Source organism: Enhydra lutris, unplaced genomic scaffold (assembly GCF_002288905.1).
Source record: "Enhydra lutris kenyoni isolate GAN:26980312 unplaced genomic scaffold, ASM228890v2 scaffoldscaffold85, whole genome shotgun sequence".
NCBI classification, from domain to species: domain Eukaryota; kingdom Metazoa; phylum Chordata; class Mammalia; order Carnivora; family Mustelidae; genus Enhydra; species Enhydra lutris.
The window spans coordinates 8370331-8385274 of NW_019154169.1; the positions used below are offsets into that span (position 1 = coordinate 8370331).

At 58.7% G+C, this 14944-nt stretch overlaps 1 protein-coding gene across 1 annotated transcript; it reads left to right on the forward strand.

The window, feature by feature from the left end:
- Nucleotides 1-314: 314 nt before the first annotated feature.
- On the forward strand, nt 315-14859 carry LOC111161402 (mitogen-activated protein kinase kinase kinase 10). The gene is given in 13 exon segments (XM_022525018.1): nt 315-350; nt 699-1250; nt 1252-1399; nt 5171-5351; nt 8235-8383; nt 8841-9016; nt 9617-9863; nt 11478-11594; nt 12124-12295; nt 12411-12523; nt 12927-13546; nt 13548-13578; nt 14263-14859. Coding segments are annotated over 13 exon segments (2865 nt in total). The 3' UTR covers nt 14586-14859.
- The last annotated feature ends 85 nt before the right edge of the window (nt 14860-14944 follow it).

The window sequence follows — 14944 nt, forward strand, 5'->3', positions numbered from 1 at the left end:
CCCCACTGTGGCCCGAGGTTGGCAGCGGGGCTCTGGGGGCTAGGGGACAACCTAGAGGCCGCCCGGGCAGAGACTACAACTCCCAGGCGGCACCGCGGCGGCGGCGGCGAGCACGTCACTCAGGCACCGCCGGCGGCCCCGGGAAGCGGCGCGGGCGGGGGCAGGGCTGGGGCCGACCGGGAGGCCGGTGCTGAGGATGGGGGCTGACCCGCCGCCCCGCGCGTGAGAAGGCCGAGGGGCGCGCCACCCCATCGCGGGGCAGGCGCCCCCCCGGGCCCAGCCACCCCCACCCCGCCCGGCAGTCGTGGCCCGGGATGCGGAGCCGGGGGCCGCCGGTGGAGCTGCGCGGGGTGAGAGGCGCGGGGAAGGGGGCTGCCTGCTTCCCTCACCCTCGTCCACCACCGGCGGGCCCCGGCAGGAATTCGGGAGCCGCGCGGCCAGGCCCTCTTAGCGCCCTGACATTTGGGGGGGACAGGTGAACCCGCCGCCCTTCCCGCACCCCGCCCCGCTTGGGCAGCTAAATCAGAGGGGACGACCCTGCCCTTTTAAGGAGGCTTTTTGTTGCTCCTGCGGAGGCCCTCCCCCCGGCCATGGCCACCAGGAGCCCCCTAAAACCCGCAGGGACTGCCCCCCATCCTGGCCACCGGGGCCCCCCCTCTGCATCCCGCGGGCAGCCAGTGTGAAGCGGCCTCCCGCAGCCCCCGGCCCCTCCCCCATGGAGGAGGAGGAGGGGGGGGACGGCCAAGGAGTGGGGCACGACCCCCACGGGGCCCGTCTGGACCGCGGTGTTCGACTACGAGGCGGCGGGCGATGAGGAGCTGACCCTGCGGAGGGGCGACCGCGTCCAGGTGCTTTCCCAGGACTGTGCGGTGTCGGGCGACGAGGGCTGGTGGACCGGGCAGCTACCCAGCGGCCGTGTGGGCGTTTTCCCCAGCAACTACGTAGCCCCCGGCGCCCCCGCCGCGCCCGCGGGCCTCCAGCTGCCCCAGGAGATCCCTTTCCACGAGCTGCAGCTAGAGGAGATCATCGGTGTAGGGGGCTTTGGCAAGGTCTACCGGGCCCTGTGGCGCGGCGAGGAGGTGGCTGTCAAGGCCGCCCGGCTGGACCCTGAGCGGGACCCGGCAGTGACAGCAGAGCAGGTGCGCCAGGAGGCCCGGCTCTTCGGAGCCCTGAAGCACCCCAACATCATTGCCCTCCGAGGTGCCTGCCTCAGCCCCCCACACCTCTGCCTGGTGATGGAGTATGCCAGGGGGGGGCGCACTGAGCAGGGTGCTGGCAGGCCGCCGGGTGCCCCCTCACGTGCTGGTCAACTGGGCTGTGCAGGTGGCCCGGGGCATGAACTACCTACACAATGATGCCCCTGTGCCCATCATCCACCGGGACCTCAAGTCCATCAACAGTAAGTGGTGTCCTCCCCCCAAAACTTGCTTCTACAGAATCTTGTGAGGTCAATTGTAGGTGGTGGGAAATGGGGACACCAGAAGACACTGCCTAGGGTGAGAAGGGGCAGGAGTATACCTTCCCGGCCAAGTGAGGCAGGCCTCGCCCATTAAGGGAGGAAAAGGAGGCTCAGAAAGGTCAAGGGGCCACCTGTACCCCAGACTACAGAGTCACAGTCACTTTGTTAATGTGACTGGCCCTGCCCTCCTGGCATCAAACAGCACCGATGCAGTGGCCGCCCTCATGGCATTCGCTCTCCAGCCCCGATGCCAGAGTCTGCAGGGCGGGGATAGAAAGAGCCTAGCCTGGAGTCAGGGTTTCTCAGCCTCGGCACTATTTACCTTTGGGGCCAGAGGATCCGAGCAGGCTGCCCTGTGTGTCGGGGTCTCTTTAGCAGGCTCATGGGCCTCTGCCCACCAGATGCCCTGAGCATTCCCCATCCCCAGTTATGATAACCGAAACTTGTCTCCAGACATTGCCAAACGTCCCCTGGGGGTGGGGGGAGGATAAAGCCACCCCCACTTGAGAACCATTTCCTGGAGTCCTCCCAGGCCTCTACCCCAGCTAGCGGAGGCCAAGTGGAGGTGAGGGAGGAGGAAGCGGGATGTGCCTTATGTAAAAGCTTCCAGGCTTCCGGGCTTATCCCAGGCTCTCAGAAGTTGCTTGGTTGGTTGAATGGGAACTGGGGCCAGGCAGAAGGGAAGGCTCCCCAGGACCCCCACTTAGGTCCAGGAGCTTCTCATGATGTTAGCACATGTTAATTGAGCACCTCTTCCCAGTGGTTTCCACACTTGTGGTCCTCACAAACTAAAGATTTCATTCATTCCCCAGTACTTCCCGAGCCACACCCTGCCCGGGGTCCTAAGTATACAGCAGGGGAAAGCCTACCTTCCTGGCTCCTCCCATCCTTCCTCTGCCTCACCTCACTCCCTTTCCTTCCACACTGATGGATTCATTCTTTCTTTTCTCATCTGGTGTTTGTTGGGCCAAGTCATGCGCTAAGGAAAGGGCTCAGCAGTGAATGAGGCCAGAGTGTGCCTCACCTGAAATGTGACGGGTTCCCCTTTGCCCTCACCTTTGGACCCCTGCATCTCATCTACTTCTGATTTCTGCCAATTCCGCACCTTGACATTTGTTTGAATTCATCTTGCGGGGTTTTTTTTTGTTGTTTTTTGTTTTTTTTACAATTTTGTCGCTCTGCCCTCCCCAACCCGCTCCGCAACAGCAAAGCCCCTGCAGCAGAAGGATGTGTGTTCCTTACCTTCTAGGCCTCGCATTTGGGCACAAACAGAGGTGCCAGGAGCTCGAGGGGTGCCAAGCGCTGTGCCAGGGCTGGGGAATGGAGCAAGAGACACACAGATGGCTCCTGCCTTCCCTGATGCTCTGATATGCTGGGCAAGTGGAGGCAGGATGGGCAGCGTGTCCTCTTGAAGGCTGACCGTGCTCTTGGCCCTTCCTCACCCCTGCTGATTCAACAGCCTAAAGGTGGAGTGTAAGGACACACACCTGTGCCGCCAGGTTTCCTGCAGCCATTGCTACTGGACATAGGATTGTTGGGGCTCTGTAGGCTCAGTCAGTGGGACAGGTCTGTGGCTGGGACAGGTCATGGGACTTCATAGCCCGGCTTCCTCCATTCCTCTTTCCCAAAGGAGCCCCTCTCCTGGTGTCGCACATACACTGGTTCATTCAACCAGTAATTCATAAGCAGAATTAAGTATATGGGCCCTATCGTAAGCTCCGGGATTACAGAAGTGAACCAGGCAAGATTTCCCCATATGGAAGTTAGGGGCCAGTAAATAGAAGTAGATGATGGTTATTTAAATGGGTAGGTAGAGAGATAGATGACAGTTTCCAGAGAGTATCAGGGGCTCTGAAGGAAATAAAGTAGATCACAGATGAGGCAGAAGGAGCTCTTGGAGTCAGATAGGCAGGGGAGGCAGTCCTGGAGTGGAGGCCTGAGCAAAGACAACCCAAGGTCCCAAGGTGGGAATGAACATGCCTTGTTGGAGAAAACAGCGAGGAGACCAGAGGGGCTGGAAGAAGAGGAATGAGGCAGAATTAGAAGATGAGGTCAGAAGTGTAGGCAGGGCCCAGATCAGGATGACCCTGGGGGCCATGCTGAGGATTTGGGGTATTTTAGTCAATGCCGTGGAAGCCATTAGAGGGTTTTTATGCAGGGGTGACGCAGATGGGAGGGAGTTCCCTCTGTCACAGGGTCACCCCACAAATAGGAGAGGTGGGGACCAAGAAGAGAGGGATGGAGTCACATGCCAGAGAGTTGAGGGAGGCCTCTGGGCTTTGATGACGGGAGATGTAGCCAGAAAGGATCAAAGATCCAGGTGGAGGACTAAGGATCAATTACGGTGACGTCGCACACTAATAACAATAGCCAGGATTTTGTAAGGACGTACTGTTGCTTCAGGCCCTAAATCCTTCCTACAACCCTCTAGAGTAAATATTACCGTTATCTCCATTTAACAGAGGAGAAATTTTAGCGTTAAGAAGAATACATTAACAAGGATCTGCTAGTGAGCGGCAGAGCGGGATTCAAACCGAGGCAGGACCCTGTACGCTTTGGGGCCTCCGTTTGGTAGAAGCTGGTAGAACATCATAGCAGATAAGAGATTGGGCTCTCGGGACAGATCTCGATCACGTCTTTGCTGCACAGTTTCCTAGCTGTATGATCTTGGCCAGGAGACTTCATCTCTCTGAGCCTAGTCGATAAAATGGGCTGCTTTCTAGTTAATTCATGTGAAGGGCTTAGCACAGTGCATACCATATAACGGACTGCTGATAAAACCAGCCGTGATTATAATCGTTAGGAACCATCCCAGGCAGCAAGCTGGAACCACTCAATATGCTTGGGGGATATGTCTGTCTGATTTTTGTCACCCTAATGCTATGAAACAAGCCACCCCCAAGACTCAGTGTCTTAAAACTTGATGTCATTCATTGCTGCTCACACATGCACGCCTGCCAGAGGGTAAGCTGTAGGCTGAGCTCAGCCGGAGAGCCTTGACTCCAGGTAGCTCCCGTGCACTCTGGACCAGCAGGCTAGCCGAGCAGAGCATGGTCTCGCGGTGATGGCAGAAGCTGAGAGGGCAGGCAGACAGGTGAGGCCTCTCAAGGCCTAGACTAGGACCTGGCATTCTGTCACTTCAGCCTCATCCTGTTGACCAAAATAAGTCACGTGGCTAACAACCCGGAAGTCAAGGAGGGGGAAATGCGCTCTGCCTCTTTCCCGGGGGAGAGGAAGGCACAATCACATGGCCAGGACTGTGATGCTGCAGAAGGAAGTAGAATGCCCCCCCGCCCATGCAGTTTGCCACAGGGGGTAACAAAGACAGAACCACATTCATTCCTTCTGCTCATGGCCTGTAGTTCCCGCCTCTGGGCTGGCTGGGAATTCAAGGCCTAGACCAAGGAGAACCAAGGCATTGGCTACAGACCTTGCGATGAGCTCCCCAGAGCCCAGGTTGAAGTGAGGAGGGTAGTGGGCCCAGGAGAAGCCCCCTCCGCATTCATGGGAGCCTGGGGCAGGGATTGGACTGCGGGGAAGGGTCCACGATATTCCAGACCAGGAAAGGAGACACTGCGGGGAGGGGGATGGACAGCTCAAGGTGAGGGAGAGAACAAGTCGGGGACTCCAGTTGAGGCAGGGGCCAGGACACTCAGGTCTGCAGCCCAGAAGCTGTGGGGTGACCCGCCTTTCTTCCTCCCCACCCCCCAGTCCTTATCCTGGAGGCCATCGAGAACCACAACCTCACAGACACGGTGCTCAAGATCACAGACTTCGGCCTCGCCCGCGAGTGGCACAAGACCACCAAAATGAGCGCTGCGGGGACTTACGCCTGGATGGCTCCAGAGGTTATCCGTCTCTCCCTCTTCTCCAAAAGCAGTGACGTCTGGAGGTGCTGATGGGGGCGGCGGGGGAGTCCTGGCAATGGGGGAGCAGGGGCGGGGGGGTGTGACAGAGTGGGAGGGGTGGTCTCCCACCGAAGCGAGGATCCGGGCCTGGCCAAGGGGCCCGCTGGCAAGGTCAGGCTGGCAGACACCAAAGCGGACGTCTGCTCTGTGCGGTCAGGTGGCAGCTGAGGACTCGGATTCGAGTGGAAAATTCCAAAGATCTAGAGATAAGGTGTCAGCACCAGGGTCCTCAGACACCATCTAGCATGCCACCCCACTTGTCAGCAGGGAACTGAGGCCTTTGGAGGCATCCGTCCATCCACCCATCCACCCAGCCGTCCATCCGTCTGTCTACTCTGGGTGCTAGGGATACGGCAGGAAATAAAAGTAGACACATTTCCTGGCCATGGGGATAGTAAATAAGTAAATAAACACACAAAAAAGCTGGGAAAACAGCTGGTTTTGAGTTTAAAAAGTCCTAAAATAATTTCAAAAGACAGTGAGCTAACCCCCAGGACAAAGCAGCAGACAGTATCAAGAGCCAGGGGCAGATCGAAAAGCCGGAGATGACTTTGGGGAAGGCTTTGCTGGGAAGCAAGACTTGAACTGAGTTCGGGCAGACACGAGGGAGCCAGCCCTGTGCAGTTTGGGGGAAGAAGCTTCCCAGGCAATGGTGACGGGGCCCACAAAGGAGACACCAGCGTGAGAACAAGCTTGGTCCATTCCAGATACAACTATGAGGCCCACGCGGCTGGAGCAGAGCAGACAAGGAGAGAGGTGGTAGGAAATGACAGAGGAGAGAGCGGGACGAGGGACCAGGCACTGGGCTTTATTCTAAGTGCGGGCGAAAGCCGAGAGTGGCCTTAGTGAATGGCATGGTCTGGCTGAGTGTTGCAAGGCTCCCTGGGCTGGAGGATGAGGACAGGATTGTGGGGGACAGGAGTAGTGGGGGAGGGCGCCAGTGAGGAGGCTGTTGCCCTCACCAGCGAGGCTGGTTGGTGGCAGCTGGACCTCTTCAACCCCTGGCCTCCTCCTGGGAGGGAGCCCAACCCAGGTCAGTCCCCAGCTGAGGCTCCAGATGGACCAAGCAGCAAAGTCATGGCTTTGGGGCAGACAAATCAGACAGGAGGTCTCCGTGAGAGCAGTGCAGCCCTTCGGAGAAGGCTCTGAGAGGCTTTATGTTGAAGCATTCATCTGTGGTGCCGAACATTTAACAGAGCCAGATCTCTGAGCAGAAAACCCCAAACGCAACAAATGGAAGCTTCTGCTTGCATGTAAAGCCCAGGGCCTCTGTGGGGCCCCCAGCAACAGGAATTCGGGATCCTAGATCAGGGGGTTCCTCAACAGGGGTGTCACTGACATCAGGCAAGGTCATTCTTCCTTGTGTGGTCCCACCTGTACTTTTCAGGACACCAGGCATACATGGTTCCTGGCCCCCAGACGTCATCGCGCTCCCTGGTCGTCATGACAGTCCAAACATCCCAACGGGTTTCCAGCGATGCGGGAGAGGTGCGGGGTTCACGCCGCTGCTGTTTTCCTCCACCTCGAGTGGCCTCTGTTCCCAAGCTCGCTTCATTATCCAACATCCAAAGTGACTGCTTGGGCTCTAGCTTTTAGGACCACATTACAGCCAGTAGGAAGGCCAAAAGCAGAAAAGACACCCCTTCTCTCTAAGGACTCTTCCCGGAAGTTAGTTGCAGCGGACATAGCCTCCTCCATCCCACTGTCCGGGGCCGTCGCCACAGAGGCTCCCTTAGCTACAAAGGAGGATGGAAAATGATTTCAGACAGGATACGCCCCACTCAGAGTCCCAGTGCAGGCCATGAGAAGGGAGGCTGCCCACTGGAGGAGAGGAGACATGGTGTCCCTCTTGCTCCGGGGCCTAGAACAATGTCTGGCGCAGAGCGGATGTGTTTCTATGTGGAGTGAACACACGCGTGGATGTGGGGGAGCCCGGGGACCTTCTGCATGCCGGGCGCTGCATGAGATGGTCATTAGGCTCCTGAGAGAGCTCAGTTTCCCAGAGCAGGGGGACCCGCAGGGGACCAGCAGAGGGGTGCACGCCCCGGTGTTGCATATCCATTAAGGACACTGCCATGGGCCTCAAGCAGGCCTGAGACCTGTCCACTTACTGGCTGTGTGACCTTTAGGCAGACAACTTAGCCTCTCTGAGCCTGCGCCTGCTCGCCAGATAAAACGGGGGTCATACCCATACCTTCTGCCTTACAGGGCTGTTGTGAGGATTACTGAGAGCGCCTAGCACGGTGCTGGCCTGGAGTAAGTGCTTTATACATGTTAAATAGTGTTAACTTGTTTTTAGAGGTAAGTGCTGAGGGGTCTTGTGGGAACATAGAGGAGGGGCCTCTAACCTAGCTTTGGAGGCTGTGGAATCAAGGAAGGCTTCCTGGTAGAGAGGGTACCTGAATTCTGACTTAAAGGACAGTTACGCAAAGGGAAGGATGTCCTCGACAAAGGGAACAGCATGTGCGAAGCCAGAGGGTAGGAAGAACAGGGCTGTTTCAACTTGTTTGACGTGACCGCAGCTGGTGCTGGGGTTGGTGCAGGGGCAAGAGCACTTAGAGGCAGGGGCTACAGGAGTCATCAGAGGTCAGGGCTAAGAAAAGTGCCTTTGCTCCATGGGCACAGGGGACACACTGAAGGTTTTCAGATAGGGGTGAGGGGAGAGAGAGCAAAGGCAAGACATCAGAGAGAGCCAACCCCATAACATCTATTTGAGATCAGGCCGGCAGAGGTCAATCATGTTCTTGTGGCCTCACTGGGAGTTGCTGGGGTGAGGGAGGCCCCCCAGGGGACCAGAGGCAGGGCTGGGGTGTAGGTGAGGATTCGGGTGGGCTGCAGCATCACCCCTCCCTCTTCCCCACCTGCAGCTTCGGGGTGCTGCTCTGGGAGCTGCTGACGGGTGAGGTCCCCTACCGTGAAATCGACGCCTTGGCCGTGGCGTATGGCGTGGCTATGAACAAGCTGACGCTGCCCATCCCCTCCACGTGCCCCGAGCCCTTTGCCCGCCTCCTGGAGGGTGAGCCAGGGCCCTGTGGAGATAGGCTCAGCTCGGGTGGCAGGGGCCCTCGGGCCAGCCCTCACCCCTTCACACCCATCCATCCCAGTGGGCCCAGGAATGAGGGAGAAGGGGCCGCAACCATCAGACCACAGACTGCTTCCATGGCCCCCAGACTCCTGTTCTGGCCAGGCCCACGGCTCCTCAGGCCAGCTGTTAGCATTCACTGGCCCCAGGATTCCTCCCTGATCCTTGATTCTGCCACACATGAGGGAGCGGGTCCCCAGGTTTCTCTCCCAGAGTTTCACTGAGTGAAATGTTGCCCGGAATTTGGCTCTGCCTTCCTTCCCCTCGGCTCCGTGGAAGTTGTTGGTCCACAGTCCCCTGAAGTCCTGCCTTCTATGGAGCAAGGTGATGCCCCAGAGCACGACCACTGACATCTCCCCTCCCACCGCTGTCCTCCCCACCCCCACCCCAGAATGCTGGGACCCAGACCCCCACGGGCGGCCAGATTTCGGGAGCATCTTGAAGCGGCTTGAAGTCATCGAACAGTCAGCCCTGTTCCAGATGCCACTGGAGTCCTTCCACTCGCTGCAGGAAGACTGGAAGCTGGAAATTCAGCATATGTTCGATGACCTCCGGACCAAAGAGAAGGTGAAGGCAGGGGACAGAGTGGGTGGAATGAAGCGAGAGCCTGCATTCTGGGGCCTTCGGTGGGGCAGAGGCCCCTCCCCTGAGCTGCAGTTTTTGGGTCCATCCAGAGCCAAGGGGGGCTTCTTTGGATAATAAGAAAAGGCACCAGGCACTGACATTCTTACAAGTGATACTGCCTGATCTATGGGGTTCTGAAACCCAACAGCCAGAATGGGAAGGACGGGGGAGGCAAGGGAGATGTGACATGAAGGCAGCTTTGCAAAGTATGAACAGTGGCTGACCTCCAGTGGTGAACAGTACATTGGTGCACTACTTTGCCTTTTTTGGATGTTTGAAGTTTTCCAAATTGAGGAGCCAAAAAATTAAAAATCAAAGGGGGAAAAAATAAAGCCACCCCTTTCTTTGTGCTAAAACAGTCTCATCTCCTGACAGGGCTGGTAAAGAGTGAGTTGCCCCATCACTGGTCGTGCTCGTGCTATGCCCTGACCACAGCAGCCGCGGGTGCATCCCCGGGGCGGGGGGGTGGGGGGAGAGGTGGGTACGGGGCTAGGGGGCAGATAGGTATGCCCCCTCGTCCCCAGCCGCCTGTCTCCTCCCCAGGAGCTCCGGAGTCGGGAGGAGGAGCTGCTGCGCGCCGCTCAGGAGCAGCGCTTCCAGGAGGAGCAGCTGCGGCGGCGGGAGCAGGAGCTGGCGGAGCGCGAGATGGACATCGTGGAGCGGGAGCTGCACCTGCTCATGTGCCAGCTGAGCCAGGAGAAGCCGCGGGTCCGCAAACGCAAGGGCAACTTCAAGCGCAGCCGCCTCCTCAAGCTGCGGGAAGGCGGCAGCCACATCAGCCTGCCCTCCGGTACCGCCCCCCGCCCCGCGCCCCGGAGGCTGCCGGGACCAGGCCTAACAAGGGCTTTTCATCTTCCTTTTAGTTTGTAAACTTTTTTTTCTTGCTAACTATATCACGCATGTGGAAAAAGACCAGAAAACAGTACAGCTTCGGGAGCACATATAGGTCCCCGCCCCATGAAGGCAGAGAGAACCTCCAGCCACCCCGAGTGCCCTCACGCCCCTTCCGAACACCAATCCCCAGCCACCCCCATCTCCACCAAGAGTAACCTCTATTATGACCTTCGAGGTATTCATTCCTCTACTTCTCTTCGTTGTTTCCTCTCCCATCTGTTTTGTTCGTTTGTTTTAATTTTTTTTTTTTTTTAGTTTTAGTTTAGTTTAGTTTTTTGTTGTTGTTGTTTTTAATTATCTTTCAGTCTCCTGCTTTTTCTGGCTTGCCAGAAATTTGTTGAGGAACATCATTTATCCATGGCTTCTCCCACAATGGGAGCGGATGTTGCCGCTTACAGCCCCCTGGATCCCCCTGGCATCGCATAACACACCCCTCCTTCCCCTGCATTTCTGATAAAGTGGTATTAAACCATGTGAAATTGCTGACCTTCAGCCCTTTTGTTTCACATGGCTTAATCAATTTCAAGTTCAGGTTTGGGCTCTTGTTTTCCCAAAGGCTGCTTCCTAGGGACCCTTACAGTGCTCACCTCCATAAGCCCTGTAAAGTCTGCTCGACTCTGTCTCTGGGATATTAGAAGCCATAGTGCAGTGCTCAGAACAGCACTGGCCAACAAAACCTAATGCAAGCCACACAGCTAAGTTTTAAATCTCCTCCTGGCCGCCTTAAAAGCTGGAAAAAGAAATAGGTGGCATTGAATTTAACAATGTATTTTATTTAGCCCAATATATAGATCCAAAATGTTATGGTGTCCCATGTAACCAACACAAGAAACGTTGTTAGGGATTTTACCTTCTTTATTCATACTCAATCTTTGAAACCCAGCATACAAGTTACAGTGCATCTGACTCGGTCCAGGCACTAAATTTGCATCAAAAAATACTTGATCTGCGTTTAGATTTCATGAAATTTGCAGTTGGGAAAGTAGACACACACACACACACACACGATTCACAATACCCAAGTTGTTCCAAACGTACTTCAAGGTTTTCAATAACCAAACTGAGTATCCATTTCTAAGTTTAAGTTTAAATCCACTGCAACCACACAGATGAAGTGTAAACTCTCCAGTTCCTCAGCGGCCATCCCACACGGCAAGTGCTCCGTGGCCACATGTGGCTAATGGCCACCACGTTGGACAATTAGGCCTAGATTCATAGTCAATCCTTAGTTAATTAGGGACCCAATTAGGATCCTTCCTCTCAACCTCCGGCATGTGCCAGAGGTCTCTGGTGGGCTCGTCATGATTAGAAGGCTGCCCTTTACCCCAGAGGTGCAGGAGGCCCCAAAGTGGGCACCCTCTCCCCATCCTTGGCCTCCAGGTAACTTGGGCAGTTTGGGAATGCAAACCAGTGGGGTTCCCATTCCAGCACTTCTTCTATCCTACAAAGAGACCTTCTCTTTGGCTACCCATGGAGCCGCTTGCTCAGGAAAGTCTCTTTCTTTTCGCAGGCTTCGAGCATAAGATCACAGTCCAGGCCTCTCCAACCCTGGACAAGCGGAAAGGATCCGACGGGGCCAGCCCCCCAGCGAGCCCCAGCATCATTCCCCGGCTGAGGGCCATTCGCTGTGAGTATCTCCCCCAGGCCCTGACCCATCTGTCATCAACAAACTTTCTCTGCACACATACCTTGCATTGAGCCGGAGGAACAGGAACAACAGGGACAAGACAGGCAGGGTCCCCTCCCTGATTCTCATTGGAGAGACAGAATAAACAAGCCAACAAGTCAGTTAGGGGGACAATTTCCTGTAGCGATAAGTGCTGTAAAGGAGAGCAGGGAAGGGAATAAAAGAGCAAAATGGCTGTTTTACATCAGGAAGGCCCGTGTAAGGAGCTGGGGTTTGAGCAGGGACCTGCGGGGTGAGAAGGAGAGAGGAGGGCCAGGATCCGAAGGAAGTATGTCCCTGCCAGAGGGACCAGCAAGGGCCAAGGCTGGGGGTGGAGGGGGTGGAAACAAACAAGGGAAGGGTCATGCTTGGAGTTAGAATCCAAGGTCCCTTGGACTTGCTGGTGGAGGGTGGATCTGAGAGTGAGGCGGGGAGCACAGTGGGCAGAGACTGTCCAAGACCCCGTAACCCAGAGGCTTCTCTTGACCAGTGACTCCTGTGGACGGTGGTGGCAGCAGCAGTGGCAGCAGCGGTGGTGGCAGTGGGACATGGGGCCGCAGCGGGCCCCCAAAGAAGGAAGAACTGGTTGGAGGCAAGAAGAAGGGCCGGACCTGGGGACCCAGCTCCACCCTGCAGAAGGAGCGGGCTGGAGGGGAGGAGAGGTACTTGCGGCTGACAGCCCACCGCTGGCCCTGCCCCTGGCCCCCAGGCCCCCTCCCCCACAGCCAGCAGGCCTGCACTCTGACTCCCTCCCCCCATCTCTGGTGCTCCCTGCAGGCTGAAGGCCCTGGGGGAAGGAAGCAAACAGTGGTCATCAAGCGCCCCCAACCTAGGCAAATCCCCCAAACATACACCGATCGCCCCAGGCTTCGCCAGCCTCAATGAGATGGGTAAGAGGGTGAGGGTGCCTTTAAAATGGAGAGGGAGGGGCATCCGGAGGGAAACATAACCCAAGAGGAAGAGGTGACCTCTCCTCCGGCTTGGGGGCTTGCGGGCTTGGGGGTTTGGGGGCTTACCGGGAGGGAGCCGCGGCACTGGACCTGTGGGTCGGCAACATTCCTGGAAAGGTCCTGGAACAGCCGCTGGTTGCAGGCTCATTCCCTGGGGCATGGGGCTCTGGGGCGGGAAAGAGTCCAGAACCATGATTGGTGGAACTTGGTGGCCGCGCTGCCCTGAGGGTCTTTTGGGGCTGCCCCCTTGCCACCGAGTCCCCCCGGGCACCGTGGGGACAGCGGGGTGGGTGGGGGGCGGCCAGCCCCGGGAGGCGAGTGACGGGCCCTCTCCCGGTTGCAGAGGAGTTCGCGGAGGCGGACGGAGACAACAGCGTGCCCCCCTCCCCCTACACCACCCCGTCCTACCTCACCGTGCCCCTGCCGGCCGAGCCCTCCCCGGGGGCGCCCGCGCCCCTCTCCCGGCCGGGCCACGGCGGCCGGCGGCGCTGCGAGCTGGCCCTGCTGGGCTGCGCCACGCTGCTGGGCGCCGTGGGTCTGGGCGCAGACGTGGGCGAGGCGCGCGCGGCGGACTGCGAGGAGCAGCGGCGCTGGCTGGACGGCCTCTTCCCCCGCGCCGGCCGCTTCCCGCGGGGCCTCAGCCCGCCCGGGCGCTCGCCCGGCCGCCGCGACGACGCGGCCCCCGGCCCGGGCCTGGCGCCCTCGGCCACCCTGGTGTCGCTGTCGTCCGTGTCTGACTGCAACTCCACGCGTTCGCTGCTGCGCTCCGACAGCGACGAGGCCGCGCCGGCCGCGCCCTCCCTGCCCCCCTCCCCGCCCAGCACCAACCCCCTAGTGGACCTGGAGCTGGAGAGCTTCAAGAAAGACCCCCGCCAGTCGCTCACGCCCACCCACGTCACGGCCGCGCGCGCAGTGAGCCGCGGGCACCGGCGGACGCCGTCGGACGGTGCGCTGGGGCAGCGGGGGGGCGCCTGAGCCCGCGGCTCCCCGCCCTGGTGAGTGAGGCGCCCGGCAGCCAGGGTGCAGAAAGCCACCCCCCTCCCCACCCTCCCCCAAGGTCCAAGGTCCCAGCCCAGCGGTGACCCCCTCAATGCTAGGGTCTGTGTCCCCACGGTCCTCACTGCTGGGCGGTCGAGCCCCGGGATGCAGGAGAGGTGGCAAACGGAAGTGCTTCCAGGGGCCAGGCGGGTGACATTCCTGGCGACAGCAACAGCTATGGGGAGTCTGCTGTGCCAGACGCTGTTCCCTGTGCATTTATGAACAAGGCCAAAGATGATCAGCATAGTAATGGGCTATACCTACTGCCAGGCACTGGGCAGGGAGGGAGCTGCTGTCCCGCCCCTCGGAGACAGTACTGTGCCTCAGGTCTCTCTGCTGGGCTGTGTGCCCGCACCCCGCACTTCAGAGAGGAATTGGGGGGGAGTGCTTTATCTAGAGGGGTGACAGGGGAACAGGCTGTGACAGCTTAAGGAAGATGCTCAGAGTCGCTCCCAGATGAGTGAGCACTTAGGGGTGCTGGGGGCCGAGGCCAAGGTCTTGCCCCAGCTGGAGAGCGGGCCAAACATCAGCGGGTATTTCCCAAAAAAAGTCAGAAATTCCACTTCTCCTGTAAAGGTCCTGGCTTTTCAGTGCCACCCTGTGGCCCACCCCATTGACCTCATCTGATCCTCTCTTACCAGGCCCTCGAGACCCCCTGGACTTCCCCCGCCTGCCCGACCCCCAGACCTTGTTCCCGACCCACCGCCGGCCCCCTGAGTTCCCTGGCCGCCCTACCACCCTGACCTTCGCCCCAAGACCCCGGCCAGCTGCCAGCCGCCCCCGCCTGGACCCCTGGAAACTGGTCTCCTTTGGCCGGACACTCGGCATCTCGCCTCCTAGCAGGCCGGACACCCCAGAGAGCCCCGGACTCCCTGGCATGCAGCCCACGCTGCTTGACATGGACATGGAGGGGCAGAGCCAGGACAGCACCGTGCCCCTGTGTGGGGCCCATGGCTCCCGCTGACGCCCGCCCTCCACCGCCCGCCTGGGCAGCCATGAATGTAGCACCCCAGGCCCTGCCGCGGCCTGCTGTGCCACAAGGCGGGGGAGGCCCTGGGCAGGATACTCGCTCTATTTATTGGGGAAGGGGTGTGGGGGTCACTTAATTTATTCCTTTGTACCCCAGAGGGTGGGGCCCTGTGCCCACCCTGCAGTTGGGGGGAGGGCGGGCAGGGATACTCAGGGACAGGGCATCATAGGGATTCGGCACAAAATGCAGCATTAAAGGTAACCCCTGCCCCCTACCGCTCTTGGTTCTGTCTTTCCCCAGCCCAGGCCCTGATCCTGGGTCATCCCCAGGAGGGCACCCCCACCCCCTATCCC